The 26779-nt window shown below is 46.0% G+C and overlaps 1 protein-coding gene across 6 annotated transcripts in view; it reads left to right on the plus strand.

Moving 5' to 3' along the window:
* Window positions 1-923: 923 nt before the first annotated feature.
* EBF1 (EBF transcription factor 1) overlaps window positions 924-26779 on the plus strand; it is a 265802-nt gene continuing 239946 nt past the window's right edge. For 4 of the 6 annotated variants that reach the window (XM_015642123.3, XM_019008183.1, XM_019008184.1 and 1 more), the window contains exons 1-6: window positions 924-1855; window positions 3149-3305; window positions 3598-3661; window positions 3854-3909; window positions 12873-12946; window positions 19752-19820. In XM_015642123.3, the coding sequence (XP_015497609.1) occupies window positions 1722-1855; window positions 3149-3305; window positions 3598-3661; window positions 3854-3909; window positions 12873-12946; window positions 19752-19820 (554 nt within the window). In that variant the 5' untranslated portion in view covers window positions 924-1721. The remainder of the gene's footprint in view (window positions 1856-3148; window positions 3306-3597; window positions 3662-3853; window positions 3910-12872; window positions 12947-19751; window positions 19821-26779) is intronic. The other 2 variants (XM_015642120.2, XM_015642121.2) reach the window with 1 other exon arrangement.

The raw sequence follows: 26779 nt of genomic DNA on the forward strand, positions 1-26779 counted from the left end.
AAGACGGGCAAGCCTGTGTTTGGGGATGCACAGAGCTCCTTCGGCGGCAAGAGCCCGTGAGAGAGACGAGACGGGAGCGGCTCTGTCACGGAGCGATTCGGGCAGGGGAAGGACGGAGGGTGATGCGGGGACAGCGGCGGAGAGATGCGGGACTGCGCCCGCTCGGCCGCCGCACAACCGGCCCGGCTCTTCCCTAGCGAGGATAGGAACTGGTTTTATTATAATTACTATTTTCCCTGGAAAAACAGAAATCGGACTTCCTAGGGAAAAACAAAAAAAAAAATTATAAAAAGGATAAAAAGAACTTTCACCGCGAACCGTCCTGTTGGGAAATCGCGTGTTTGTGCCGCAAAGCAGCGCACGGTGCCGGGAGCGGGGCAGGAGCCGGGAAGAGCGGCGGGGATGTTGCCCCACACGCGTTTCCAGCTGGGGACAATCCCGGGCTCGGGCAGCTCTGGGCAGTCGGGGTGGGCAGCCTGGCGCTGCCGGCGGGTCCCGGGGACAGCGGGGAGGGCTCTGCCACCCCCGCATTCAGCGGTGCCGGCTGTGCGGGCGGTGCGGCAGCGCGGCGCCCTCCTGCCGAGGGCCGGCCCCGGGCTCCGGGGGGGTCAGTGAGGGGGTCGGGGGAGGCCCTGCGGGGCCGGTGTCCGTGCCGGTGTCCGTGCGGCCCGCGGGGCTCCCGGGCAGCGCCGCCGAACAAAGGCGCGGCCGCGCTGCGCCGGGCCCGCCCCGGCCGCTCCGGGGCAACTTTCCCCCGGGCCGGCGCGCCGGGGGCGGGGCTATGCTAATGAGCGAGGCGTGTCCCCTCCCCCTCGGCGGCTCTTTGCTGGCGCCCATTGGCGGCGGAGGCGCGGGGGCGGGGCGGTGACGCGATGCAAATGAGGGGGCGTGGCCGGAGCGGCCCCGCCCCCCGCCCGCCGGGGCTGCGGGGCTCGTGTTCGGCGGCGGGGACAGTCAAAGTGGCTCCCATAGGGAGAGACGGCGAGTCCGCCCGGCGCTGCGGGAGAGGGAGGGGGCACGGGGAGCCCCAGGGTCTCCCTCCGGCCGTCCGTCCGCGCCGCCGCCGCGGGTGCGCCCCTCTCGCTCCCTTCCCGGCGTGCGCCCGGCTCCGGCAACTCGCTTCCTGCGCGGCTGGAGGAGGGAGGAGAGAGGAGAGGAGCGGAGAGCGCTTCGGCTGGGAGAGGAGAGAAGAAAGAGGGAGAAAAGAAAGAAAGAAAAGAGAGAGGGGAGAAGGGGGGGGACTTGCCTCTCTTGTCACTGGAAAATGACACTTGATGTAGCAGAGCCTGCCGCAGCTCCCGTTCGTCCTATTGTTTCTTAAACTGCCATCTGAGATTTTTTTTTTTTTTTTTTTTTGCCTGCTGCCATCCGAGGGGTGTCTTCATACAAAAGGGACTTCAAGTACTCCTCCGGCTTGCGAGCGCTGCAACCAGCCCCCAGCACCCCGCCAGCCCCTCCAAGCACCCAAACAAACTGCACACGCAGCAAACAGCAGCGACAAAACCGGGCTCTGATTGCCTCTGGATTTTTTTTTTTTTTTAAATGTGCGTGCCTGTGTTTGCTTTCTCCGACTTGCTTTGATTCCAGCGATCAGCTACAGAGAGAGAAAAAAAGAGAGAAAGAAAGAAAAAATCCCCACATATAACAGTCCGCCTGGCGATTTTATCACTTTTTAAAAATTTTGAATAAAGGAGGAAGATTTGCGCTGTTGTTTCTGATTCATGTTTGGGATTCAGGAAAGCATCCAGCGGAGTGGGAGCAGCATGAAGGAAGAGCCCCTCGGCGCGGGGATGAACGCGGTGCGGACGTGGATGCAGGGAGCCGGCGTCCTGGACGCCAGCACGGCCGCTCAGAGGTAGGCAGGCTCCGCGCCCGCTCCGCGCCCGCGCCCCGCTCCGCGCCCCGGGGCGCTCCCCGCCCGCAGCGCTTTCCCCCCGCGCCAACAAAAACCCGGCTCTGGAGCGCTGCTACCAGCAGTGAGTTTCGCGTAGATGTCGCCAGTTAAATATTTATCCCTATTGTCCCGTAGGAATGAGTTTTTATTAAATAATGATAGCAACAATAAAGGAAGTGGCGAGTTTCGCTAGGTACGGATAGGTAGGGTTCATCTCTCCTTGTGTTTGCTCGGAGGAAGGAGTTTTCAAAAGTATGTTTGCTGCTGATTTAGTCTTAAGATCTTCAAATGACACTTTCTTCCTCCGGAAAGCGGCGAGTTGTGCACGGATGTATCCAAAATATATTTCTCTACCTCGCTTTCCTATTCTCGTCAGAATCAGCAGCTCCCCTTCTTCTCCTCCGATGAGTAGGGAGTTTGCAAAGCGTACTCCAGAAGAAATTTAATTTGAAGTCTCTTTGTAAAACCACTGCCACTTATCTCAGATTTTTAAAAAGAAATCCCTCCAAATATAAGACGGGTTTGGCCCAGCCTCGTTTTCTCGCTTATTTCTCCTTCTTCCCGTCCTCTACCCCGCGAAAAATAAATAAACCTAAACACGAACCAAACCCTGATGCTGGATTCGCAGCTTGAGCCCTGGAGCCGGCATCATCCGGCATCAGTTTAATGTTGACATCTCCCGGTGTCTCCCACCTCGCCCCGCACCCCTCCCTTTGGAGCCCTCTAAGGAAGGGAAAGTTTCTGCAGGGACAACCCTGAAATATTTGAAGTTGTCTCCTGGGCTCGGTGTTTACCCACCGCTCCGGCGCGGGAGGAAAGGCTCGCAAGATAAGGCACATGGGCGCTGGTGTGACAGCTCCGAGCCGAGTTTGAGAAGTGGCAGGACCGATGCTGCTCCGCGGGGCAAAGCGCCGGCGGCTCTGAGCGCGGCTCCCCCGCCATGCGGGGCCGGCTGCGAGCGGGCACGGCCCCCGGGGAGGGCTGGTGGGTACCGGGGCCGGGCTGGGGGGGCTGCGGGGGGCTCCGGGCTCGCCGCAGGACGCGATGGGGTCGGAGCTCCGCGGGGTTCGGAGCTTGAGTCTCCGTGCCCGGAGGAAAAAGCCCCGGGGCGGCTCGGGGGACGGAGGGATGCTCTGCCCCGGGGGGGCCCAGCCGGGTCCCGGCGGGGGAAGGCACGGCCCGGGGAGGCGGCTGGGGGGGGACGTGAGGCCGCCTCGTCGGAGCTGCCGCTAACCCGCGTGTCTCTGGTCCCAGCGGAGTGGGTCTGGCCCGGGCTCACTTCGAGAAGCAGCCGCCTTCCAACCTGAGGAAGTCCAACTTTTTCCACTTCGTCCTGGCTCTGTACGACCGGCAGGGGCAGCCCGTGGAGATCGAGCGCACCGCCTTCGTGGGCTTCGTGGAGAAGGAGAAGGTGAGTACCCTGCGGCCCCGTGGGAGATCGGCCGCCTCTCCGGGGCCCTCCCCGCTCCGCTCCCCCGGGACCGCGACACCGGCTCGTCCCGGGAGCCACGGCAGCCTTCCCCCGTCCCGGAGGGCACACGGGGAGGCGGTGTTCCCTGATCCCTCGCCATGCCCGGGGCAGTGGAGAGGGCTGAGAGCTGCCCCATCCAACCCCGGGGACACCCGGCGTGCTAGTGATGGAGAAGCTTCATTGATACCTTTTTCCTTTTCCCTCCGGCCTCCCGTGTCGTCTTTGACTCCAGGAAGCCAACAGCGAAAAGACCAACAACGGGATCCACTACCGCCTGCAGCTGCTCTACAGCAATGGTAAGGGCTGGGAGCCCCCGGGCTCGGCCCCGTCGCCCCCCGCTGCCCCCGCGGCTGCCGAGCCCAGCAGCGCCCGGGTTCCCCCGGTTCCCCTCCGCTCCCCGCGCTCGCTGCCGGGACACGGGCGGCCCCGGCAGGCCCGAGCCCTCGGGCGAGCCCCGCTCCGCTCCTCACACTTCTGCCTTGTTTCAGGGATCAGGACGGAGCAGGATTTCTACGTGCGACTCATCGACTCCATGACCAAGCAGGTGGGTGCTGCGGGGCGGCCGCCGGGCAGGGGGGTGGCAGCCGTCGGGGCGGCCCCGGGAGGCGAAACCCGCCCCCGCGGCGGGGCCGCTCTGCCCGCCGGGGCCGGGCCGGGGCCGGGCCGGAGCCGGGCCGGAGCCGCTGCCTCCCGCAGGCACGGCCGCGCTCCCGCTCCGGCCGCCGAGCGGGCAGCGGGGAGCCCGGGGGTCCCCGCGGGACCCTGCCCGCCGCTGGGCTGCGGGAGAAAAATACGGGCGGCCCTCCAGCCGTCCCAGTCAGGGCTGGTTTTGCCGCTTAATTAATAAGAATTAACCTCCGGCCTCCGGCAGCCCCCGAGCGCCGCCGGCACAAGGCGCTGCCCCGGCCGGGCTCTGTCGCTCCGGCCGCTCCCGGCGCTGCCGCCGGCCGCGCTGGCTGCAGGAGGAGCGGTTCTATCGCGACACGTTTGTGTGTCGGAATAGAACCCAGGATCGCGGCGCGGGCAGCGGAGAGCTCGGTGTCGGACTCGGGGAGGGCAGCAGGGCTTGGCAGTGGATTAATCCTCATTTTAAGCCTGTTCTTTAGCCTCCCAAGCAGAGTAATAACGTGCGTGCCTACCTGTAAAAAATACTTTCCTGTTTAAAACCAGTATTTTTACAAAGGGGCTATCTGAGTAAATCGATTCTCTCTCCTTTATTTATTTTTTTTTCCTTTTAAAATTGTTACTCTGGCTTTTTCTTCTGTTCCTGTCAGAATGTTTTTCTCTTAGAATACGTTTCTTTTAAATAGTTGCAATCGCTTTTGAGCCTTTTCATCCTTAAAATATGTTTCTTCCCCTCTTAATCTGTTTTACTTGTTAAAGAAAATTCTTAAATTTTATTTAAGGAAAACATTAAGGTTTTTTTTTGTACCGCTAGGAAATGTCAGTCCTTGTATGTTGTCTGCAGGGACGAAACTCTTGGCTTGTATTCGGGTTTCTTTTCTACAGCAAAACATAAAGCTCTAAGGGCTGAGTTTGTTTTACAAAACTCTCTTTGATGGTCCCAAAACATCTTTTCCTGCCATTGAAGACTGTCTTTCAACAGTAAAAAAAAAAAAAGGAAAAAAAAAAAGAAAAAAAAAAAAAGAAAAGAGGAACTTGGGTGAATTTTACTAGACAATCCACTGTGCATCTGAACTCTGTTATACTGTACACTTCCAAACAGAGTCCATCCACTGCAGGAATTAAAACAGCAGCAACATATACTCCTTCATAAAAAAAATCCTGGAAAGCGTTTGCTGTCATTCCCTGGTTTTCAGGCACAAATTGGTTAGTTTGTGTTAAAAGTAACAAAATCTTCCTGATATAGGAACTCTTTTTAGACCTTTTGGAGCGTATGTATTTCAGTGTAGATCGTGTGAGAGAGAGAATCAATAAATATTATCTTTAAACAGCTTTCCTATCGTTACGGAAATGCAGAAGCCTCTGATCATAATCCTGTTGAAAACAGAGCCCTGAACTCATGGAGAGCAGTGGATTCAAAATAATTTTCTTAACAAAGGCATCTTGCATATGAAGAGTTCATCCTAAGGCACTGTTTGACCTCTTGGTCTCTCATTATTATCAAGTCATCAGAGGGTTTTGGAGAGAAAGGGGAAAAAACCCCCCGAGATACAGTTTATTTGTAAAACCTACCGTGTAGCTTTAAAGCACGTTCACAATGAAGAAGGAGGAGGGGGGGAAAAAAAAATCTTGTCTGATTTCAGGAAATCTTAGAAAAACAAAGTTAGTACAAATTACAGATTTTGGGAAAAGTGCAGTGTGGTTGAGAAAGCGAGGATTTTAGAACAAAAGCTCTCTGAGCTTAGGTTAGAAAACGGGGAGCAAAAGGCTGTTTTAGATGCAAACATGTTTGCTTACATATTAATTACATGTCTGTAGTTTCTTTAGGCATGACTGTAATTGCTTATGAAAAATAGGGCATTGTCATGTCAAAAGTGTGGCATGCGCCGCTCCGAATTTTTTCGGGGGCTGGACAGTAAATTCTCCTTCTTCTCCTTTTTTTAATTCTTTCTTTTTAAAAGTGAAATTATTTCAGAGTTGGGATCGCGTCGGTTACTGAATGCTTATTAGGAAGTGAAGTACAACACATGACAGAAGCTCACCCAAATGTTGAATATATCATTTATATTTTATGACAGTGAATTATATAGAAGATTCTCAAGTAACTTTCAAATCATCAAACTGTAATTAAATATTGCAAAGACTGTCTGAAAATTCTTTAATTTTTAATGAAAGTTAAATATATATTGTCAGTCTACTTGAAGGTGTAGTATTTTAATGCATGACGCTCAGAACAAATTGGATAATGAAATGATTACTTTTAAATGAAACTGTTGCAGAAGCGTACACATTTCAGCTGGCAAGTGTCTGCTCAGTCCTCACACACACACATTCACACACTCGATAATTGTGAATTCCCAGACTGAAATTACAGCTACTCTGAGGTTTCTGGTGGCAAATTAAAAATCCCACAGAAGCAAAGCTTGAATGAGTTAGGTTCCCCAGATCATACAGGGAAGTATCTGTGGCTTTTTTTTTTAATATTAATTTTTTTATTATTATTATTATTTAATACGGACACATCAGATTTAAATATATTCTCTTTGTGTCACGGTTACAAATTGCAAGGTTTTGTATGCCTGCGGATTATTAAGTTAGGTAAGATTAAATAAAAGCCCTTCTGCAAATCAGACCTGGATTTCGGTGCTGCTCAGAGATTTAATGTGAATGTCCCATTAGCAGCATGTGTTCTAGCAGCAGGTAGGGCTTGGCTGTGCTGGGCGCTGTGTGTGCACTAAAGAGGAGATGTTCCTGCTCCTGAGTGTTCCTGCTCTGCCTGAGTCAGGGATTTGTTTGTGGGGCTGTGCCCAGCTAAGAAACTCGTAGCAAGAGTTGTGTCCTAGGTGGAACAGAGGGATCTCCGTGTCCTGGTGCGTGTGTGTTTCTCTGTCAGCTGTGGAGCAGGATGGGAAGTGGGGCTGGAGAGTGGCACTGAGGCAGCCAAGAGTTGAGTTGGGAGATGCATCCAGGGCAGAGCTGGGCTGTGGGATGAGCTGTGCACGCACTGCCCCAAACAGCAGCTCGGGCTGCACGCGCACCCCTTGGGAACCGGGGCTGGGGGACTTCCAAACGGGAAACCCAGCCAGGATTGGTCTCAGAGCACATCATTTTGGGTTGTGTTTGGGGTATTGTGCCTGGCCTTCGGCGGTGGACCCGGAGAAGTGCTGGGTCAAATGGGAATTACGTGGCTTTCGGGGTCTCGCTAAGTTCTGAAACGGGTCCCCGTCACTTAAAAATTGTAAATGCGACACACAAATCATTCCTGTGGCGGAGAAGTTCTTCCCAGTTTAGGCAACAACATTCGGTGTCAATACTGGCTTAATTAAATTTTCTTTTATGTTATATTGGCACCTCATTTTATGTCAGGATCACATTCCTAATGCGCTCAAAACCCTGTAGGACCCCAAACTTTATAGCTGTTGCTTTCCGTACAGCAGCAGCTCCTCCTGCAGAAGATCTGCCTCTAACAATGATGCATTTTGAATTTGCCTGCAGAACATGAAATATAGCTGCTCTAATATAACTGGAGTTTTTAGGCAAGTCAAAGGATTTTAATATGTTTATGGAGAAGAGATGCCTTCTATTTCTTTGGCTGTATTTTCATAAAGTTGAGATATTTCACTATAAGGAAAGATGGAGGAAATAAATCTGAAATACTTGTTCCCCACCCATTTTTCCTTCAGCCGTTCTCATCCATAAGATATAACGGATGCTAATATGGCTCAGGCATCTTAACAATCATAAGTTTTGCTCGATGGCTATTGTCTATTGCTGGGAGCCCTCATGAGTCAAAAATCCTTCCTTCAGACTTAAACCCTGTTTATATTTGGATTTTTTTTTCAGAGCTATAACTCTGGATGCAAATGGTTTTTCTGTTGACTTGTCTGTCATTCTCTGATGTCTGCAGATATTTGATCAGCTCTATTCTGTGCATGGCGTGGCCCTTCTCTGGCAGCTACACGCATGGGAAAAAAAAATGTTATCAATAAGTTCAGAGGAGCCTCAGCAGACTCGGAGAAATTTCACACAAACATAAAACAAAACCTAACCCCTGTGACGGGGAAAGTTTACATTGCGCCAGATTTTAGCAGCTTTCTTGTGCCTTTGGTGAGATGTCAGAAGCGCAGGTGATTTTAATTTTCTTGTACAGAGAGGAATGGAGAAGTTTGGAATTTGCATGCATGATCAGGACCTGTGTTTGGGAAAATGTAAACTCATCACAGTGGAAAATGTGTTGTTTGGAGTCTAAGGGTGAAAACAAAGCTGAGGATTTTGGAGAGACTGCCTGAGCCAGATGGCCTGGTGCATTCCCAGTCTGGCAGCCCAACTGCTCCCTCCTGTATAATATACAGCCATTTGTTCTGGGATATTTACGCTAGAGCTGTTTCCATGTGAATGTTTGAAAACCATTAAAAATGAACATATTAGGAGAGATAAATTTATTTAATTTGTGTGAATACGTCGATAAGCAGGCTGTGAATCAAAGGCAGAGGGAGACTGGATAAAATAATTAGATGCTTCTGAATTGTGCGTGGAGAGGCAGAGCAAGAACTCCCTGTCCTCGCCCCGGGACCAGCTCCGCGCTGCTTGTCCGGGATAAACCTCCCTGGGATGAGTCGAGGTTTTGCCTGGGGAAGGGGTAAAACCTCGGGTAATTGAGGGTTAAGGATTCAAAGCCAAACAAATGTAATTCACAGTATTTTCTCTGTAGATATATAGTGGATACAAGCCTAATCCTCTCTGGGTGAAATTCTGGCCCATCTGAAGTCAATTGCAAAGCGCCTATTGAATTCGGTGGGGCCAGGATTTTATTTTCTCCCTGTGTGTACGGCTGTAAACGTCATTCCAAATCATTTTAGTTCTGTTTTGGAAAAGACCCTAATTTTAATGAGTTTTCCCTTCTCTTTTATTTTTGTAAGGGACATACTTTGTTTTGTGAGGCAGATGGAATCTGAAAGCAAGTGGATTTAGATGCACGTTGGTGATTTCTCTCCTTCTCTTACTCTTTTAAAATCAAGGCCATGACATAACTGAGTAATATAATGACCATGATCTCATTCCTTCAAGATTGTTTTTCGTCCAGTTCTGAAAGCAGGATTGCTTGACTGGCAAACTGACACCACGAGACGATTCTGCCCTCACTTGTACCAGCATAAATCTGGATTTATTCACGAATAGTTAAGGACAAAATCTGTCTCCGTATTTTTCCAGCTTGTTTGTCAATTCTTTTATTGCTTTATCCTACTGCGTCTATTGGGGGGAAAAAGTAGATTTAATGAGAACTGTAGCCTTGACTTTTATATCGCATTCCTTCCTTTTTATTTTTTATTTCTTCTTATTTTTTTTTAATAATGAATCTCTCGCTGAAAAGTTTAAGTCAATTTTTGGACGTACTTGACTGTGATGTGCTCAATGTAGTAATTTTTATTTGCTGTTAAGCAGTGAATTGAATTTGATTTAACTTTTTATGCAGCTTTATTTAAATAGAAGCGAGGAAGTCTTATATTTTTGACACTAATTTTTCGGGGCCTGATTTTGAAGTCCGTGCATGAGTGATTGTTACTCACTGGGACTTCTTGCAGGAGGGTTACTTGGGTGAATAAAATGGAAGATAAATTTTGTGGGGAAATGTTTTAAGTTGTTGAGGAGAAGAAACGCTATTTTCAAGTGCTTATGAAACACCACCGAGTTAAAACAACATGAAGTAAACAAAAAGAAAAAACCCAAAGTCTATAATTTTGCATTTCCTTTGCCGGTGTTTTGTTGTGCAACTCTGATGTGTATCTGCAGGCTTATTTTTAGCTCTGCTGTGGTCTAAGTTTATGCACTGTAACTTTCACTTTGTCTCTCATTAATGTGATCCCTATTTGACAAAATCACGACCACGTTAGTGCGACAGGGAACCCCGACGCAATCTCCTGGTTTCAAAGCCTGAACTTAAAAACCGCATAATTTATTAAAAATTCAAGATATTTTTGTTAAAAAGAGTAGCTTTTCAAACCCGAGAGTTAAACATTTTCACAACAGTAACGTAGTAGACCCTTCCTGTAAAAATACTTCTGGCAGCTCTAACGATCTGAAACTTTAGCAGTTCCTGTTTCCTTTTTGAAACTAATTGTAGAATTAATGCTTCAGAGCGGCGCGGTTTGCGAGGCGGTCGAGTATCTGCAGGGCTCTCGGGCAGCCATTCATGGGGGCAAACAGTTGGTGCTTCACACAAGTAAATTGGGATGCAGGAGTGGGGAGATGGGGATGAGCTGCTCAGAAATGAGCCCAGAGCGTCCTCCTGCTTCCCAGAATTTCCTAGAAATTCCTGCAGGAATAGGGTGGGCGAGAGGAGCTGTGTTTGACGCGGAGAAAACAAAATGTGCACGGGTGCAACTTCGATAATTGAATGCAAATAAAGTGAGAAGCAAATCCTTAACCTGGAGGGAGGCAGAAGAATGTCATGCACGTAAAAGGAGGGATCACTGATGCTAAGCACAACAGACAAGGTGATTATGTACCACAGTGTTGACTCTGTCCGTTCATTATTGCTATTTAGTTGAGTTATTTAAGCAGCTACCTGGAGGTTAAGTAAGCACAGCAGCAGGAAGGGGAGAGGAGGACAGAGGGCAGGGGGAAAAAGGAAAGTAAATTTTGTGTTCTGGTTTGTCGTTTCTAGCACTTCCTTGGCTCCACTGGCAACAAGCTAACCCATCCTGGGTAAATTTATTTTAATATCTGGAAGTTTGAGAAGAACGAGCTGAGTCCAGCAGCCCTCTCCTCCCATGTCACGCTGTGATTGTCTGGAGGTGTTTGTCCCCACTAAAGGCCTCAGGAGTAGATCTGCTCTTTCCCCTCCTGCTCTGCATTCTCAGAGGGAGATCATTTTTTAACTGTTGATGAAGTCCAAGTAGTGCCATGAGCTTCCTCCTTGCCTGGCCTGTCCCATTGCCAGGAGGAACCTGATCTGGGGTTTTCTGGAGTCTTTGCAATGTCCCCCTGACTGACCCCACCAGGTGTCAGCCAGTTCCTTCACTTCTCTGGCTTTGCTTGGAAGAAGCTTCTCCCTATCTCCCCTTTTAATGCTGCGAATGAGGCTATTCTGAATTTGTCCCACCATCCTGCTGTAACATATGTAATTCCATTTTCCAAGTCTTCTTGCAAACATTCTGTATCTCTCTTGGGCACTGATGTGGAAGCAGCTCAAGGTGAGGGTCCCAGCTGGGGCCAGGGGGTTGCTGGTGTCTGTGCTGGGGGAACTTTCTGTGCATCCCCTTTATCCCAGTGCTGGGTTCACAGCTGTTGTGTCTCACTGGTGGAAATGAGGGGCAGAAGCCAGGTGAGACTCTGGGCCCATTCGTGGCAATTAGCGACAGCCTCTGTTTTATCAGCTATAAAACACCAGCTCAGGGGCTCTCAGGTTTTAGAAGAAGGCCCATAGTAAAACAGAAGTTAAAATATTAAAACTACCAAAGGTAACACAGGCCCATTCCTGTTATTATTTATGGAATTATTAAGTAATTTTATAATGCATAATATTAATATTGCATGTTGCCTTTTAAATTGTGTAAGAGTCAGTGCGTGCTTCTTCAGATTTGTGTGCCTTGAGATCTGTGCCCCTTCTGGAAGTACCACACCTCTTACCCTTCATGGGTTTCATTTGCAAGGACTAGAAAAGCAGTTCTATATTAAGGTAACTCACTTTTTTGTCAGTATTTTCCATGCTTCCATTTCAATTTGATCTCGTTCCTTAAAATGTGTTTCATCCACGGAGCACTCTTCTTAAATTTCAGTCTCTATTTTATCATTAGCTCTAGGGAGACCCATCTCACATGTCATTTTACCTGCTGAGTTTTTTTCCCCCCCATTTCTTGTTTTAAATTCTGGGCTGGAAAGGTCACACCCAGCTCAAGGGTAGCGCTGATGCTCAGGTGCAGGGGTGCTCATCCCTCCAAGGCTGTGGCTCCAATCCCAGCTCTGGAGTACCACCCTAAAAGATTTAGAAACCTCAGTGCCAGAAAAAGATGCTGTTGCAAAGGAAGCTCCACTCTTGTTTTTCTGCTGGGGGCTGGTGCCTGGGAGCAGGGGTGGCTGGAGAACATGACTCTGTGGGGCTGAGATGGAGATCCTGTCCCGCAGGGGCTGTGCCCACTAACCCAGTTGGTGTGTAACGCCGATCCCGTGCTGCTGGTGGGAGCAAACGTAGACTCCTCCTGAAATGTGAACACGCTGCCTTTCCACAGCTTTAGCTTAAAGGATTCTCCCTGCGCTGTCTCAGAGTCAAATTTCTCAAGCTGGTTGATCCTCTGTTTGTTTTGGTCTCCTCTGCTCTGGTAGGGCCTTCTCCTCACTTATTTATATCCCTGTAGCTCCGGAGGTGCTCTCTGGAAAGCGCTGGATCGGGAGGTTCAAGGGAAGAATCAGGCCCAGGCGCTTTCTCAGGAGCTACCAAGAAAATGCCTGGGCTGTGCAGCTTTTGTAATTAAAAATGCATGAGCTCTCTCTTTTCTGTCTTTTTTTTTTAATGAATAGGACCCAAAGTATACCAAGCCTTTCTGTTTTTTTTTTTCTTTCTTTTTTTTTTGCCTCCTCTTCCTTTTAATGCTATTAGGTTTATATTTTATTCTGAATTGAAAAGAAAATTGTGGTTGTCTTGACTACTAAAAAAACCCATCCTACACACCGCTGGAGAGATGTGCAACAGAGAGGAGGGAATTTAGCTGTACTCAGCTTGTGTTGTTTTACAACTGCAGGTCTTGGAGCAGGTTTGGTGGAGATGCCAGGTCTCTTTAGCCTGAGCTGTGGTTTGAAACTCACTGAGCCTTTGCTTACCATGACGTGTTTTGATTTTCTCCAAGCTCAACTTTATGTTCAACTAAAAATTTGTTTTATTTCTAGGCGATAGTATATGAAGGCCAAGACAAGAACCCAGAAATGTGCCGAGTTCTGCTCACGCATGAAATAATGTGCAGGTAAGAAATACCCCTCTTCCAGTTAATTAGTGATGAAAAGATGAATCTGTCTCCCAAAATCTAGGTTGAACCTACAGCTATTTTCGGACTTAAATTTATCTTTCTTGCATTAAACAATCCCAAAATAACACAGTTCGGTGTGTGTAATTAGCAGCAAGGTCTCAGTCGTCACACTAGTTTTCAATTATTTATAAAGAGTTATTCTTAACAGAATGCTGCTGGTTTTCATTTAGACACTGTAGCCCACAAAAGGTCTCCTCACCGAAATTAACAGTCTATTATAGTCTTGTAGCAATAAACGTCTCTGTCCCCAATTCCCAACAAAAACTCCTCGGCAAAATGACAAAATAGTATTTTTTGTTTGTTTTTTTATTTTTTTTCCTGGATGTGCATTAAGGAGTGAGGTCAGGAGGGTCTTTTGTCCTGGTTGCCGCTCACGTGGGGTCCCCACTTGGCCGGAGAGGAGCAGCTGAAGCTTCTCTGTGCAAAAGATGTCGCCTTCTTGATTTTCTTTAAACTTCCCCATGCAGAATTGGCTCTGCCCAGTGCTCTCTTGCCCTGCCTGGGATTGGTGACTTTAATTCAGTCAAATATCTTCTCCCCCAAACTTCTGCAGCTGCTTCCTTCTCTGTTCTGGCCGGTTGAAGTAGGTGAAGCCTCCTCTACTTCCTTTTTACCACAGAGCCCTTTGCCACCTCAGAGAGCTTGACCTCTCAGTCTCATTAAAGTTAGTGGGTGTTTTTTGCATGTCTGAAAAAATCATTTGTTACGTGTTATTCGATGGCAGAAAATAATTCCCTGGTGGAAGACGAGGCGTTCTTGCATAAGCTCATTGTTACAATCAGTTGTTTTAAGACTGTAAAAATGCCATTGCATGCGTTGTAACTTTTACAAAACACATTTACTAAAAAGGAGTAACTTGAGGGTAAAAACTAGTACCCACTTCTAAAAGAATAAACTTGGATGAGGGTTTCCTGGCAGGGGAGAGTCTTTGACAAAATACTCAGATGGAAACTTCTCTGTTGGTTGATGATTTTTATTTTTTTTCTATTTTTTATTTTTTTTAAAAAAATTCTTGGGATCTGCATGTTTTGTCATCCACTGACAGCTCCTCCTGCTAAAACCCTGCTGGGGGAGGGTAGCACCCCATGATGAAAGCAGAGAAGGAGTTGCTCTCCTTGCTCTGCCAGCTTGGGTGAAACCCTGCACAGCCCCCCCTCAAATTCTTCCTTGCAGCAGGATTTTGGGGGATTGGAGTTTTCATGTCGTGCTTTTCTAGGACTGCTTCCTTCAGTGGGTTTGGCTTCTTCCAGGAAACCAAAGACATTGGTTTGCAGCTCCAGAACAATCAGCAGCTCCAAGAGGTGCCTGAGCCTCTGCTGCCTTTGGGAGCCTCATTGCTTTGCTGAGGGCTCCAGGACACTTCTGCCTTTCCAAATGGAATCCCAGTCATGTTGACAACTTGTAATTGTCCTAAAATTCATTGGCCCAATTAGCATGACTTTCACACTAGATACCTAGCTAGGAACAATTCATGGAAATATTAAAGGAGGCCCCTGACCTGATAAGACTCAAGTGCTTTTTACTTTTCTCCTGTAGCAGAGCAGTAAAACGGTGGGACTGGGCACTTGAGTAAAATTAAGCACATGTTCAAGTGCCTGCAGTGTCAGGGTCTGAATCTGCCATTAGTCCTGGGTGATGTGTCCTCCTGATCCTTAACCTGCAAGGTTTGGTGGTAGGAATAACTCACTGAGCCAGAATCAACTACTTTAATGAATTAATTTCCTTTCAGATACTTCAGAAACATAAAGTGTAAGAAGTAAATTAAAACTTCATATGGTGGGCTGAGTTTTAACCAGAAGACCAAATGCCTACATCACAGATTTATAGCCATTCAATACACTTTGACCGAGACAAAATTATCTCTGCTCTGGTAATGTGGAAAGATGCACAGTCATTCCCTTTATTAAAGCACTTTTCACTTTCTTTGTTCTTAAAATTCACTGGCTCAGAAGCTTTCTCCTCCTATTTATTTACTGCTAGTCCTTGCTTTGTGTTTCATGGCCATAAGGTGGAGGGGTGGAAAAAACCCAAACTGACTGTAGTAGGCAAATGTTGTGTTCCTGACGGGGTGAGGGAGACACATTCAAATTTCTTACAGCTCATATTAGATATTCCCCATTTCCTTTGCTGCCCATACGTGTGTAAGAGGGTGCTGTTTGTTTACCAGGCCGCTTGACCCTATTGCACAAATCTGTCATCTATTGTGCTGCTAACACGCTTTTAAATTGCAAATCTGATGCTCTTTAGGGGTCTAGGAGGGGAAAAATTCTCTCTCCACACCATTCTGTTTCTCTTGATTTCTTGCCTGTTGTAAGTGGAAGTTGGGATGTGCTGAATTTGCACCAGGGGTGCAAATGCAGCCTCAATTATAAGCATAAAATTAGAGTCTGTTCCCCATTAATCAGCCCAGCTAATTGCTATGCACTACCATTAGCCATATGGTGTGAAAGACAGCTTGCTCTCCCTAAGATGAAATTTCTTCATTTCAGACATGAAATAGTGAGGGCTCTGTATTTTAAAATAGCTTGTTTTAGATATTTAATTTCTAAACAACTTTCAGCAGTGCTTTCTATCAAGGCTAACTGCACAATAAAACTTTGCATTTATGTGACAAAGCTGGGTATTTATAGTGTACTACAGCTACGGCACAGAGGAGACAAAGAATTCAAATGTATAAGAGAGTCCTGGCTGTGGTAGGAGAGCGAAGCTGAGGTTTGCTCCAGGTAGCTGTTTATTTCAAAGGATTTCATTGTGTTTTGTCAGATATAAAAATCTACACTGTTGGTGAAAATGTTAATAGCTGGGGAGAATTCACAACCTCAGTGGAATTTATTAGTATTGTAGGCAGCATGGGGAGGGACATCTATAGTTAATATTGCCTCAACAATTTCCATTATGAAACCTTCAGTGGCTTACAGCTTTGCCAAACTTAAACTGTTCTGGCTGAAATATCCTTTGCAGGGTGTCAGCCTCAGGCTGACTTTCTTTGGAAAGTTTCAGCTAAAATGGTTCAGTGATTTCTGAGAATGAGGTTGGAGTAAAATATGGGTTTTGTCTGTGTAAAATAAGATCTTACAGCTGTTTTGGCAAGGGGGTCCTGCACCTCCACTGCTCCAGGGTGAGGAGCCTGTTTGGGGCTGATGGCATCACTGGAGGGATCCCACCTCGCTGGGACCTTGTGCAAAATCTCCCTCCCGGCTTCTCTGGCGACTTGTTGGGGCCTGGCAGCCAAAGTCGCCTTGGTGCTGGCCACGTGCCACGGGCCCCTAATTCCTCATTGTTCATTGTCCCCGGGATGCACAAAGCAGGGCTCCTGCACCGGGAGCGCTCCGGCCACCGCGCCGGGGTGGGCACGGCAAGGGAGGCCTTGGGGCGGCATGGAGGCCTCAGGAGGCCTCGTCCCCTAGGCCCGGGCAGGGATCCTCAGGCACATGGAAGGGAGGAGGAGGATGGGGAGCAAGAAGACAGGAGAGCAGCAGGTCCCCAGGGGGTTGGAGTGAGGAGAAAGGCAGCAATAAAATCTAGGGGTGGTGGTGGCCTGGGGAGGAGCAGGATAGGGATGGTGAGGGGCTCGGGAATGAGCCATGAGGTTGACAACAACCTTGGGGTGCAGGAGCTGGAAATGTTGGGAGGTTGTGTTGATACCAAGGACTACTTGTTTCAAAAACAAGCAAACCCCACAAAAAAAAAATAAATCAATTCTCGTGGGCCAACGTGGCATTGTGCCTGAGCTGTGGCTCCTGGTCCCAGCCAGGGAAAAGTGTCATGGAAGAACAACAAAGACCACTCCTTGTCCTCCTGGCTGCACAGAACTGGTGTTCCCTGCTCTTGCACAGAGCCTTGCTGGGAGCTGGAGGGTTTCTGAGTGGTTTGGAGAAGCTCCTGGGAATTTTAAAATTCTTTCAGGGAAAGGAGAAAGGGTGCTGAATATTTAGGAACTTATTTCCAAGTGCTAAGTAGGCACTAAAAGCCAAAGCTTTTGAGGGAAATTGAATTAAAAGCACTTTTAACCAGGTCTGAAACTCAAGATCTGCTTGATGTTTTAATTCTTTGCATAGAAAGACTAGAATGAAGAGGCCTCCAATTCTGCTGTTGCTGGGGGGCGGGGGGGAAAGAGCACAAAAGGCAAAAACTAAATTTTAAAATATAATTCTCTAGATCATGAAGGAACATTCAGGGCCTCCTTTCTTGCCAGAGAGCCACCAGATGGTGGGATGTGTGAGCCATGCAGCCCTTCCACATCACCCTCAGATTGTGGTCAAGGAGTGAGGTCTCCTATCACTTGGGATTATTGGGGTGCACTTTTGGGAAGGTACCCCAATTAAGGGGCCACCTGAAGAGCAGCAAAGCATCTCAAAGATGGGTTGTCCTCACTGGTCAGTGCCTGACTCCATCCCACTTGTGGCAGGAGGTGAGGCCGAGGCGTCCCTGTCCCCAGGCCCCCGTGGCTGCCTTTCCCTCTGGGTTAATGCCCTGGGAAGGTGCCAACCTCTGGGTCTGGTGGAGTGTGGATGGTGGTATTGGCACATCTTGTGCTGGGAGCCTGGGAACCTTTGCTTGCCTGAGTAAGTGTGGCAATTTGTGTCCCTCCAGTCTGCTGGGAGAATGTCAGGACTAGCCCTGATTCGCTTCAGTCACAAGAACTGCATTGTCTTAACTTGTGCCAACTCTGTTTCTAATTACATTTTAATCATTTAAAAATGATTAGCAGTTTTTATTGCCTTGTTTGTGGGTAAATTTTCTCACCCCACACATTCTAGCTGCACTCCAATGACAAGTCCTTTTATAGGCAAAAAAGTCCCCGAACGTCCCCATGACTATTTACCTACAGCATATTTTATTCCTTCCTAAATTTTAATACTTTCAGGGTGCCAAGGCTCTGGCATTTTCTGGTGGATCAATTGTGGTATTGTGCTGTAAAATTAAGCAGTTTTTTTTGGCAATCCCAAACAATGTAACTTCCACCAAAATGAAGATACCGCACATGTGTTAACTGTGAAAAGTTTCAGCCCTGAATAGTTGCCTTGAAGCTTTTTGCGGTGAAAAGAATTATGTATTTTCCTCTCTTTGAAAACAAAATTATTATTTTTTTTTAAGCCATGTTTAAACAGGCTGTTTTTGTAAAAGGCCCCTTTTTTGTTATCTTTAGTGTGGTTAGTTGCTTTATTGCTAATCTTGGTGGGTAACTGTATATTATTCACTCTATTGTTCAGCAACACAAGAGAACCTTTGTCATACTCCCAACAAGGCTATTTATATAGTGTGGCACTTCTGAGGGCTTCTTCCTGCCCTGATGTTCTTCTACCTTCTGGGGAAAGGAAAATAGATCATCTGAGAGGGAGAGTGAGCAGTGGTCCCTCCTGACAGCTGCTGAAACACAGGCGAGATGCAGGTCCCTGGGATGCCACTGGGAGCAAACTTAGTGGTTTCCAAAGATTTGATTGTGTGTGGTTGAGGTTGACCAGGAAGTTTATTGAACAGGGAGATGTGCCCAGGTCTGGCCAGAGAGAGCAGCCAGGGTGGTCCTCATGGCCTGACACTTGGTGCCATCGTGGGATGGGGTCCCTGCAGCAGCCCAGGGTTTGTCCAGCAGGTCCTTGGGGACCAAGAAGGACTTGGGAGCTTCTTGACTTTTTTTTTTATTTTCATTTTTTTTATTTCTATTTCTTGAAGCCTTGACTTCCTTGGGGGATTTTCTGTTAAGGGACATCAACAAACAGGATCTTTCCTTGCGAGTTGGGGGTTTCCTCCCTGGGGTGAGTGGGTGGGTGGGTGAAATCTAAAGGCTTTGCTGACCTTTGTGGCTGTGATTTGATCTTGTGGGTTGAGATGGGCTGGTGGGAAGAGCAGGGCAGCTCCCAGCCACAGCTCCAGAGGCAGCAGGAGGGATTCCCACTTGGAGCAGCAACATTTACCTCCCCTACGAACTCACCTGCAATATATTTATGTCTCCTTACGGAAAACAACCCTTGACAAGGAATCATCAAAACACAACAATTTAACTTCTCTCAGGAAACAACGAGCCACCTTAGCTCAAAAAGAATCCCAGCCTCGAGGTCAGCCATGGAGCAGTGCTTTGTGAGACAGAGCTTGTATTTCACATGCCTGCTTTGTATCTGACCTGATGCAGGGCACCAGCGGCCGGAGCAGAGCTCTCTGTGGCATTAGTGATCATTAACATGCTCGGAAAACTTGGGGAAACAGGCGCGCTCGAGCATAAAAAGCTGCTGCTGCTGCTTGCATTTTAGTTCCCCCATTAACACCAGCGTTTCTTAGAGGGAGAATAATTGTGCTTTCGGAGTTTGGGGGGAGGTTTGCCAGTAGCTGGGAATTGTGTGGAAGCAGGAATATCTTGTGGATGTGTAACACAAGCGTTAAGCAAATGTAAAAACCAGGCTCAGCAGGGAAAAATCTGCCTTATTTTGTGTGCCAGCGTCTGCGGGACAACTGTTAAACCCTGCGGAAAAGAGGCTACAAATAGGCAGCTCTCCCTGTTTTGGGCGCTCCTTGAATTATTATTTGTGAAAGGGGCAAAACCCCTCTCTTTTTATATTTTCCGTTGCTAACCAGCTGTGCAAGAAGTTAAACATGGTAATTAACCCATATGTGACCCAGTACATTTGACTGATTTGCAGGCAGGGCCGGCAGGGTAACTGGAGCTGGCAATTTGAACCCACCATGTTCGTAATGATGATTTTACAGTGTAATGGTCGCACTAAATCCTTTCGCTTTTGCTCTGTAGCCGCTGTTGTGACAAGAAAAGCTGTGGCAACAGAAATGAGACTCCATCAGATCCAGTGATAATTGACAGGTAAGGACTGCTATTGTTTCCTTCCTTTTTTTTTTTTTTTTTTCCCTTCCTCCCTCTCCTCATTATAATGAGACACCTGCCCTGTGTTGCTAATGGGGAAGAATTAGGAGGATATATGGATGAAATTTTGGTTTTTTTGATACAGAATTAGTTGTGCTTTGCAGTTGTGATTGCCTTGGAAGGGCCATATGTGGGATAACACAGGGATACTGGAGCGCCCTGCTCTGTGGAGGGCTCCAGCTCTTGTAACTGATTCATGTGCATAAAGAGGAGATTTTTCTTTCTGACTTTCTGTGACTCAATTCACATGCTATGCCAGGGAAGCTTCAGGAATAAAATAATAATAGTTTGTGATTTATGAAATGTGGTTGGATGCTTATAAATATTTAACTTTTATTTGAAAAATGTTTGAATCATTATCACTTAGCTACTGTAGTTCTGTTGGATGCAATCCATCTACATTTTAAGGCTTTTATTTATGCATAAAAACAGTTAAGAAAATAGATCTGCAGCGTAAGGTTTTTTCCCTCCTCTTATTTTCTTTGGTTGGAATACTATTTTGACTATATTGTCAGTTGATTAATTCATTTTTGCCTGTCTTAATTATTGTGTTTTTAAACAGATCCATATTACTAATCTGACATCACTGAGTAAATCATTGTAGTACAATACATCTATTCCCGTTGTTCTGAGCCCTGTGTAGTTTCTGTTGCTTGCCAGTTATGCAAAATGGTAGCCAAAGGGCCATTTTTACATTTTAATTGTCCAAATGTGTTGTCCAAAGCCGTGTGGGTTAGCCAGGGTATTGTGCAGCATTACTCTAGAGGAGTTAAATGGCAACCAAGCACCAGAAGTGTCTGTGAGGGCTGGGGAGAGCAATGTTCTGCTCTGATCTGTGACTAGAGGGACCCCAAAGGGACACCCAAACACACAGGGGTGAGGGCACAGAGCTTGTGCCTCTCCTTGCATTGCTGTCTGAGTTGTTTGCTGTATGAAGTTTGAAGTATCTTCCATGCCAGAACATCCATTTTGTGAAAGAAGGTGAGGTGGGTTTGATGTGTTGGGGGCCTTGCTGGAGAGCAGTCCAGAGCCTTGTGCTCATCCCAGCTCCCAATTCTTGGATGGGCTGGGTAGGAAAGTGGTTTTATTGGGTGCTTATAGCAGATGTTTTGATTAGCTGTAATAAATAATGCTGAGAACGTTTAAATCTCAGAAGATATCCCTATCTATTTTAACTAGGCATATTTTCATCTTCTCTGAGCATCAGGTAGCACCAGAGGAAGTGTGTGTGGGGGAAAGCCCCCCAGTGAAACCTGTACAGAGCTGTGTTTTATAAGCATGCTGCAGAGCTGAACACTATAAACATGGTGTTAGAGTGGCATTTTGAGCAACATGAAAGCTACAAAATTCACATGAATTTTTCATTGTACTGGAAAGTGAGATGTTAAGATGCTAATGGCAGGTTTACAGAAATATTTTGTTTAACTATCTGGTATGCAAAACTGCTGGTTGCAAATCATTTTAAATTTTGAAAGCCAGAGATGCTGTCTGTTACATGCTTCCTGCAAAATGAGGAAAATAAGGAAAAAACCCAGCTTTAGCTTCCTGAGTAGTGATCCATTCCTCAGTCTTTACATGAATTGATGCAATAGTTACCAGTTTTGAAGTTTCTTCTTAAAATGCAAGCTAAACACAATTCAAAGCTGATAATACAAACCCTGCCTCGCCACCCGCACTGAATCACACTTGGCTTGTGAATGGGTTAAGCTTTTAAGTTCTTCACTTGGTTTTAAATTGTGACTTTGATACAGGAGGTTGATATGACTGTGGTTTGAATAACACTTGATTTTGACCTGTTCCTGTGGGTTGCAATGGCATAAGAAATTTGACTCAGCAGTACTGTAATTAGCCCTCCCCGTGTTTTTGAAACAGGATTGTGTTACCTGGATTGCATTAGTGTGGCTTCTATTGTTGCCGCTTCGCATCTGTCCCAGTAGGGTACTTAAAACCTTTTCTTGGCTGGGGCTAGTTCAAACAATTTAGGCCAAGCAAGTATGTGCTTTATACAGTTAGTGGCTTTAGTGATGTTTCTTGTGACATTTATCCTATTCATTTTTCTTGTCCCCTTTGGTTTGGAAAGGATGAAGTGATTTATACGGAGCCTTTTTACCTTAAAACGAGTCCTTTAAAATTGTTCTGTGATTGAAATGCCTGCACAAGTCAGGCCATGTGTTTGGTTGTGCTCCATTGTCACTTCTCCATGCACACAGTTTTTAACTATTATGTCAATTGATATGCAAAGCCATATTTAGTTATTTTTATTTGCACTGAGCTTAGAGAATTCATTTACCATTTGGGCTAAAGCACTCCCACATGCCTGATGCTCTGATCAAGTCTTTGCCTATGGATTTAATCTAACCCTTGCATCAAATCTCGTGAATCCACAGACTCTGACCTAACATAGAGTTTAACATAGAATCTATCCATGGGATTTTTGACATATGTACTTACATGGAAATGCTGTCCTCTTCTGACAAGTTGGAATACTATTTGGGATTAATTAATTCTCTTTGATGAAGCTGGAGAGACTCGGGATAGAGAGGGCTCTGGCTTTGTGGTGGTTTGGTGAACTTGGAGAAAAGGCTCTTTGGCAACTTCAAAGTTACACATGTTGTGTTCTTCTTCAAACCCTGGTTAGATGTGAAATCAAATTGTGTATTGCTCTTTAATGAAAATGTGGGCTTTAAGAAAGAAAGTCTGTAGCTGTGTTTTAAACAGGATATAACTTTATTCTCTGTAAAATTGTTTTGTACTTTGCTCTATTCTAGTATATGCAGATACAGCAGTGAAAGGGACCTAAAGAAATTTATACTCATGTAAAACAGTGATTTAAATTTTCTCTGGAGAGCAAAATAAATCTATTATGATTACAGAGCAGTCATCCCAAGGAAGTTTCTTGGAAACCTGTGTGTGTCTGTATCATCTTCTTAGCATAGCCTGTATATTTTATCACTAATCCAGTTACACATGTTGAGATGAAGATCTGATGAACAGGAACTCATTTTAAAAGGGGTATTATTGTCACAATACAAATGCACAATTCCTCCTACGAGTGCAGTGGCAGGGCTGTATTGTAATCACACTTAAAGAAAACACAGAGCACTTCCTGTTATTAAATTAAATTCTAGATTGATTTAACTTTCAAATTGTAACTCATATTTGAATTTAAAAGGTTCGCAATAAAATTCCTGTGAAGAAATTGAATAAATTGTAGTTTTATTACCACTCTGGATATCCTGGTGTCCTAACCTTTTTCCTTACAGTTATCTTAGTTCAATAAATAAAACCTCATTAGACTATTCCCATTTCAACGAGTTTATTAAATTTTACAGGAGTAATTAGCATAAGCTGTGCTAATTTTTCTGGAAGACTAATGAGAGAGCTTCCTAATTAGGTTTGCTTTGTAAGAATCAGAAAAGATGATAATGACAAAAGTCACATAGGGGAGAAAGTGGGGCTTTATGTTATTCCTTGGTTCAGGAAAAAGGCTCCTCTCTTGGCACTCTGGTCCAAACTTTTAAACCCAATTTACCATTGTCAGGACCGATATTTAATGGTGTTACCAGTGCCTTCTGGGGCTTCTTTACCTTTTATGGCTGCATCCAGTCAACAGGAGCCCTACTGACTGATAAAATAGGAATAACCACTGCAGTCCCAAATATAGTGAGAGAAAATATATATACCATATATATCATATATATATCCTGCTTGAGACACTGCATGGAAAAAGGGCTGAAAACAGCCATGGCTCATCCCAAATTTTGCTTCTTCCCAGGGCACTTGAGCAGGCTGATGACAGTGGCCTGGGATTGGCTTTGCTAATGTTTACCAATAGAGGTGGGACCTGTAGTGAGAGCCTGGCCACTGGCTGTGCTTTGGATTGATAATCTTTAGGTGAGGTAAAGTCAAGGGGCTTTGTGCTGGAGCTGCCCTGGGAAGGGCTGTGTGATCTTTGGGGGCAGGGGATGGCCAGAACTTCTCCTGGTCCTGCTCTGGTAATACACTGAAGTTCTTCATGTGGCATTTTGGAGGCAGTTTGGGAGCAATGAGGAGTTTTGTGCCTTTCCAGTGCCATCACAGCTCTTGTCCATGGAGCAGGGGTGGGGATTCATGGATTGGAGGTTGTAATATTTCCTATGTTTTGATATCAGATGACAACAAAGTATATTTTAATGCATTGTTATCAGGAATTTTGTGCTGCAAAGCCCCCTCCTCATCGCTGTGCGCCTTCCAGAGCTAGATGGGAGTCATTGATCCATCAGAGGAGCTGAAGCTGGGTGACAGAGCTACCCCCAACACTGCAGAGATGTCTCCCAGACTCTTTTCAGGCTGTGCTGTCTAAACCCCCTGGGCCTCTAAGCAGGGTGTTCAGAGACAGAAGTTGGCCTCGAGCGCTTCATGCGAGCTCCGGGAGCCTGTGAACCCACACATTTCTGGGAGGGGAGGGACCCAAACACACATCTTCCAGGATTTGGTAGTGATTGATGCAGCTGAGAAGCATTACCCAGAACATTTCCCACATGACTTAGGCAACCAAAGGCATTTTGAGCTGTTGTGAGATAAATGGGAGACACTCTGATCAGTAGATGCTTCTCACACTGAGAGTTAGGCTTGCATGCTTGCCCCTTTACGAGTGCTCCTCATGCATGTGGTGTCAGTCTTCTTTCTGGTGATGAAATCCCTAGAGCTGGGGGTAACTTTGCAAGGATTCTTGCAAAAATCTCTTGGTTTCAGCCTGCTGGGGTTGGCACATATCACTTCTGCTTATAAATTCCTTTATTTTGCTCTTGGGGCTGAATGAACTTGGTCAGGGTCAAACCAGCTTCTGCTTATTGTTTGTTTGATTACTTTTCTCTCTGCCTCCAAGTATAAGAATTTTTGTATGATCTCAGAAGTATTATGCAAAACATTAATTTGGTCTGAGCTTCACTCAGAAGGTTTGTGAGTTTCTCAGCAAACCTGTTCTGAGTTTTCAGTTTGTTATTAAATCCCAAACCAGACAAGTCTTATGTGGTTTTGGGTTTCACTGCAAACATTTCGCACTGCTCTAATAGTTAATTGCTTCTCTCAGTGATGCCTTTTGAATCCACAGCTAGTGTTTGGGGCTTTAGTTAACTGTGGTCTTATTCTTGATTATTACTATTTAATATCATTGGTGATGTAGCAGAGGCTTCTATTGCAAAGCAGGCTCCCTGTGCTGAATGCTCTGTAATTTCTGAGCAGGGAAATGATCCCATTCCTGAAAAGAAATGGTTCTCCTGTTGCAGAGTAAAAATTGGTATTTTTCTGGGGAGACTAAAAAGTTTGTGTTTAATGCCCTGGGGATGAGGGGAGCTGAAGACAAGATTGCTGCTTTTGGCATTTGACTGTTAGTGCTCACCCACAGCCACGGGCTTGGCCAGCTGTGAGACATGGGATGTGCACACATGGGATGTGCTGGACCTGCTGCCCCAAGGTCAGCATGTCCACGTCAGTAAGTCCCTTGGGCTCTTCCTGAAAATCAGGAAATTATCTGAATTCCTGCTCAGCAAGGGTTAACAATTTTAGGAGACTGAATTGGTTTGTTTTAGTCTTCAAAGTCCATCCTGAAGACCCTGCAGATTTTCTGTGCAGAGGAATCTAACAGAGACCTCATGGATTACTCTGCTGCTCCGTTCGGTGGCAGGATTTGGGTATTTGAGGTTGGAAGTGCTTTAAAAAGTTTGGTGCAGTGACCTCCTGCAGCACCAGGGAAGCTTTGAGTGCTCTGGTCCCAGTAGGAGCCCAGGACCTGGCAGGGTGATCCATCCCTTTGTTTTTTGTTACAAAACTTCAGATGTGCTCTTCGTACCTATCGATTTCTTAATATGAACTCCTTCTTCAAAGCATGTCCTGCAGCAGGGAGGGTGTGCTGGGCACAGTGGGCTCCCTGGCTCCATGCAGCTCAGTGCCAGATCTTCTCTCTCAAGAGTGAGGATTTTTTCTGGGGGGGAAAAAGCCCCCCCTGTCTTTTTCTCATATGCATATATATACACAGATAGTTTCTGGAGTGGATAAATTTCCTCTTCCATCTTAACACCTGATTTATTTCCATATTTGCTGTCGCAGTGGGAATGCATACATGAATAAGAGCAATGGGGAAATGTATTTGCAAAGATCATCCTCAGTTTTAATGCAGATTAGCTAAAATTCTTCTGAACATGAAAAATGTATCTCAGCTCTATCCCCTTGTTTACTGGATAAAAACACAACCCAAGCTTTATTCTGCAGGAGCTGAGGTGTGTGAATAGTTTTCTTCATGTGAGTTTTCATAAATGTTTGCATGTTCCAGACACCAAAATGTATTCTTATAAGTAATTTGCCACACTTATTAAAATAACTATGTTAAATTCACAGGCGCTTCTGCCTGCTGGAAGTATTTAATTTTAATACAACATCTAAATAATAAAGTTGAAAGAGTAAGAAACACTTGTAGGTTACTGTGCAAATCATGACTAAGTTTCTAGAAATGGTTTTAACTCTGTCCTCAGAAGGCAGCAAGTCTCTGTAGTAATAGTGGGAAATGTTGGTATGAATTTTCCTCTTTCCCTGTAACATCGTGATATTTTTTCTGTAACAGTTCTGGAAAAGTACAGAAAACCCATACAAAGTTCCCAGTGTGTCACATTAGCAACTTTGCATAGGTAGTTTGTGATCAGAATATATTACTGTATCAACTGGGTGTTTACTTTTCTTTGCTAAGGACAGTATTTTAGAGATTTTTTTTCTTTTTAAAGTGCAACAAATAATTTTCTACTTCCTTTTTAAAAATGGCGTCTGGAATTGGGAAACGTGAATACGAACTTTCTGTTGCTGTTAATATGTGAATGATATGAAATTGGTTATTAAAAGGCTTTATATCAAGTCACTGAAATTATATA

The sequence above is a fragment of the Parus major genome, chromosome 13, assembly GCF_001522545.3.
Source record: "Parus major isolate Abel chromosome 13, Parus_major1.1, whole genome shotgun sequence".
NCBI classification, from domain to species: domain Eukaryota; kingdom Metazoa; phylum Chordata; class Aves; order Passeriformes; family Paridae; genus Parus; species Parus major.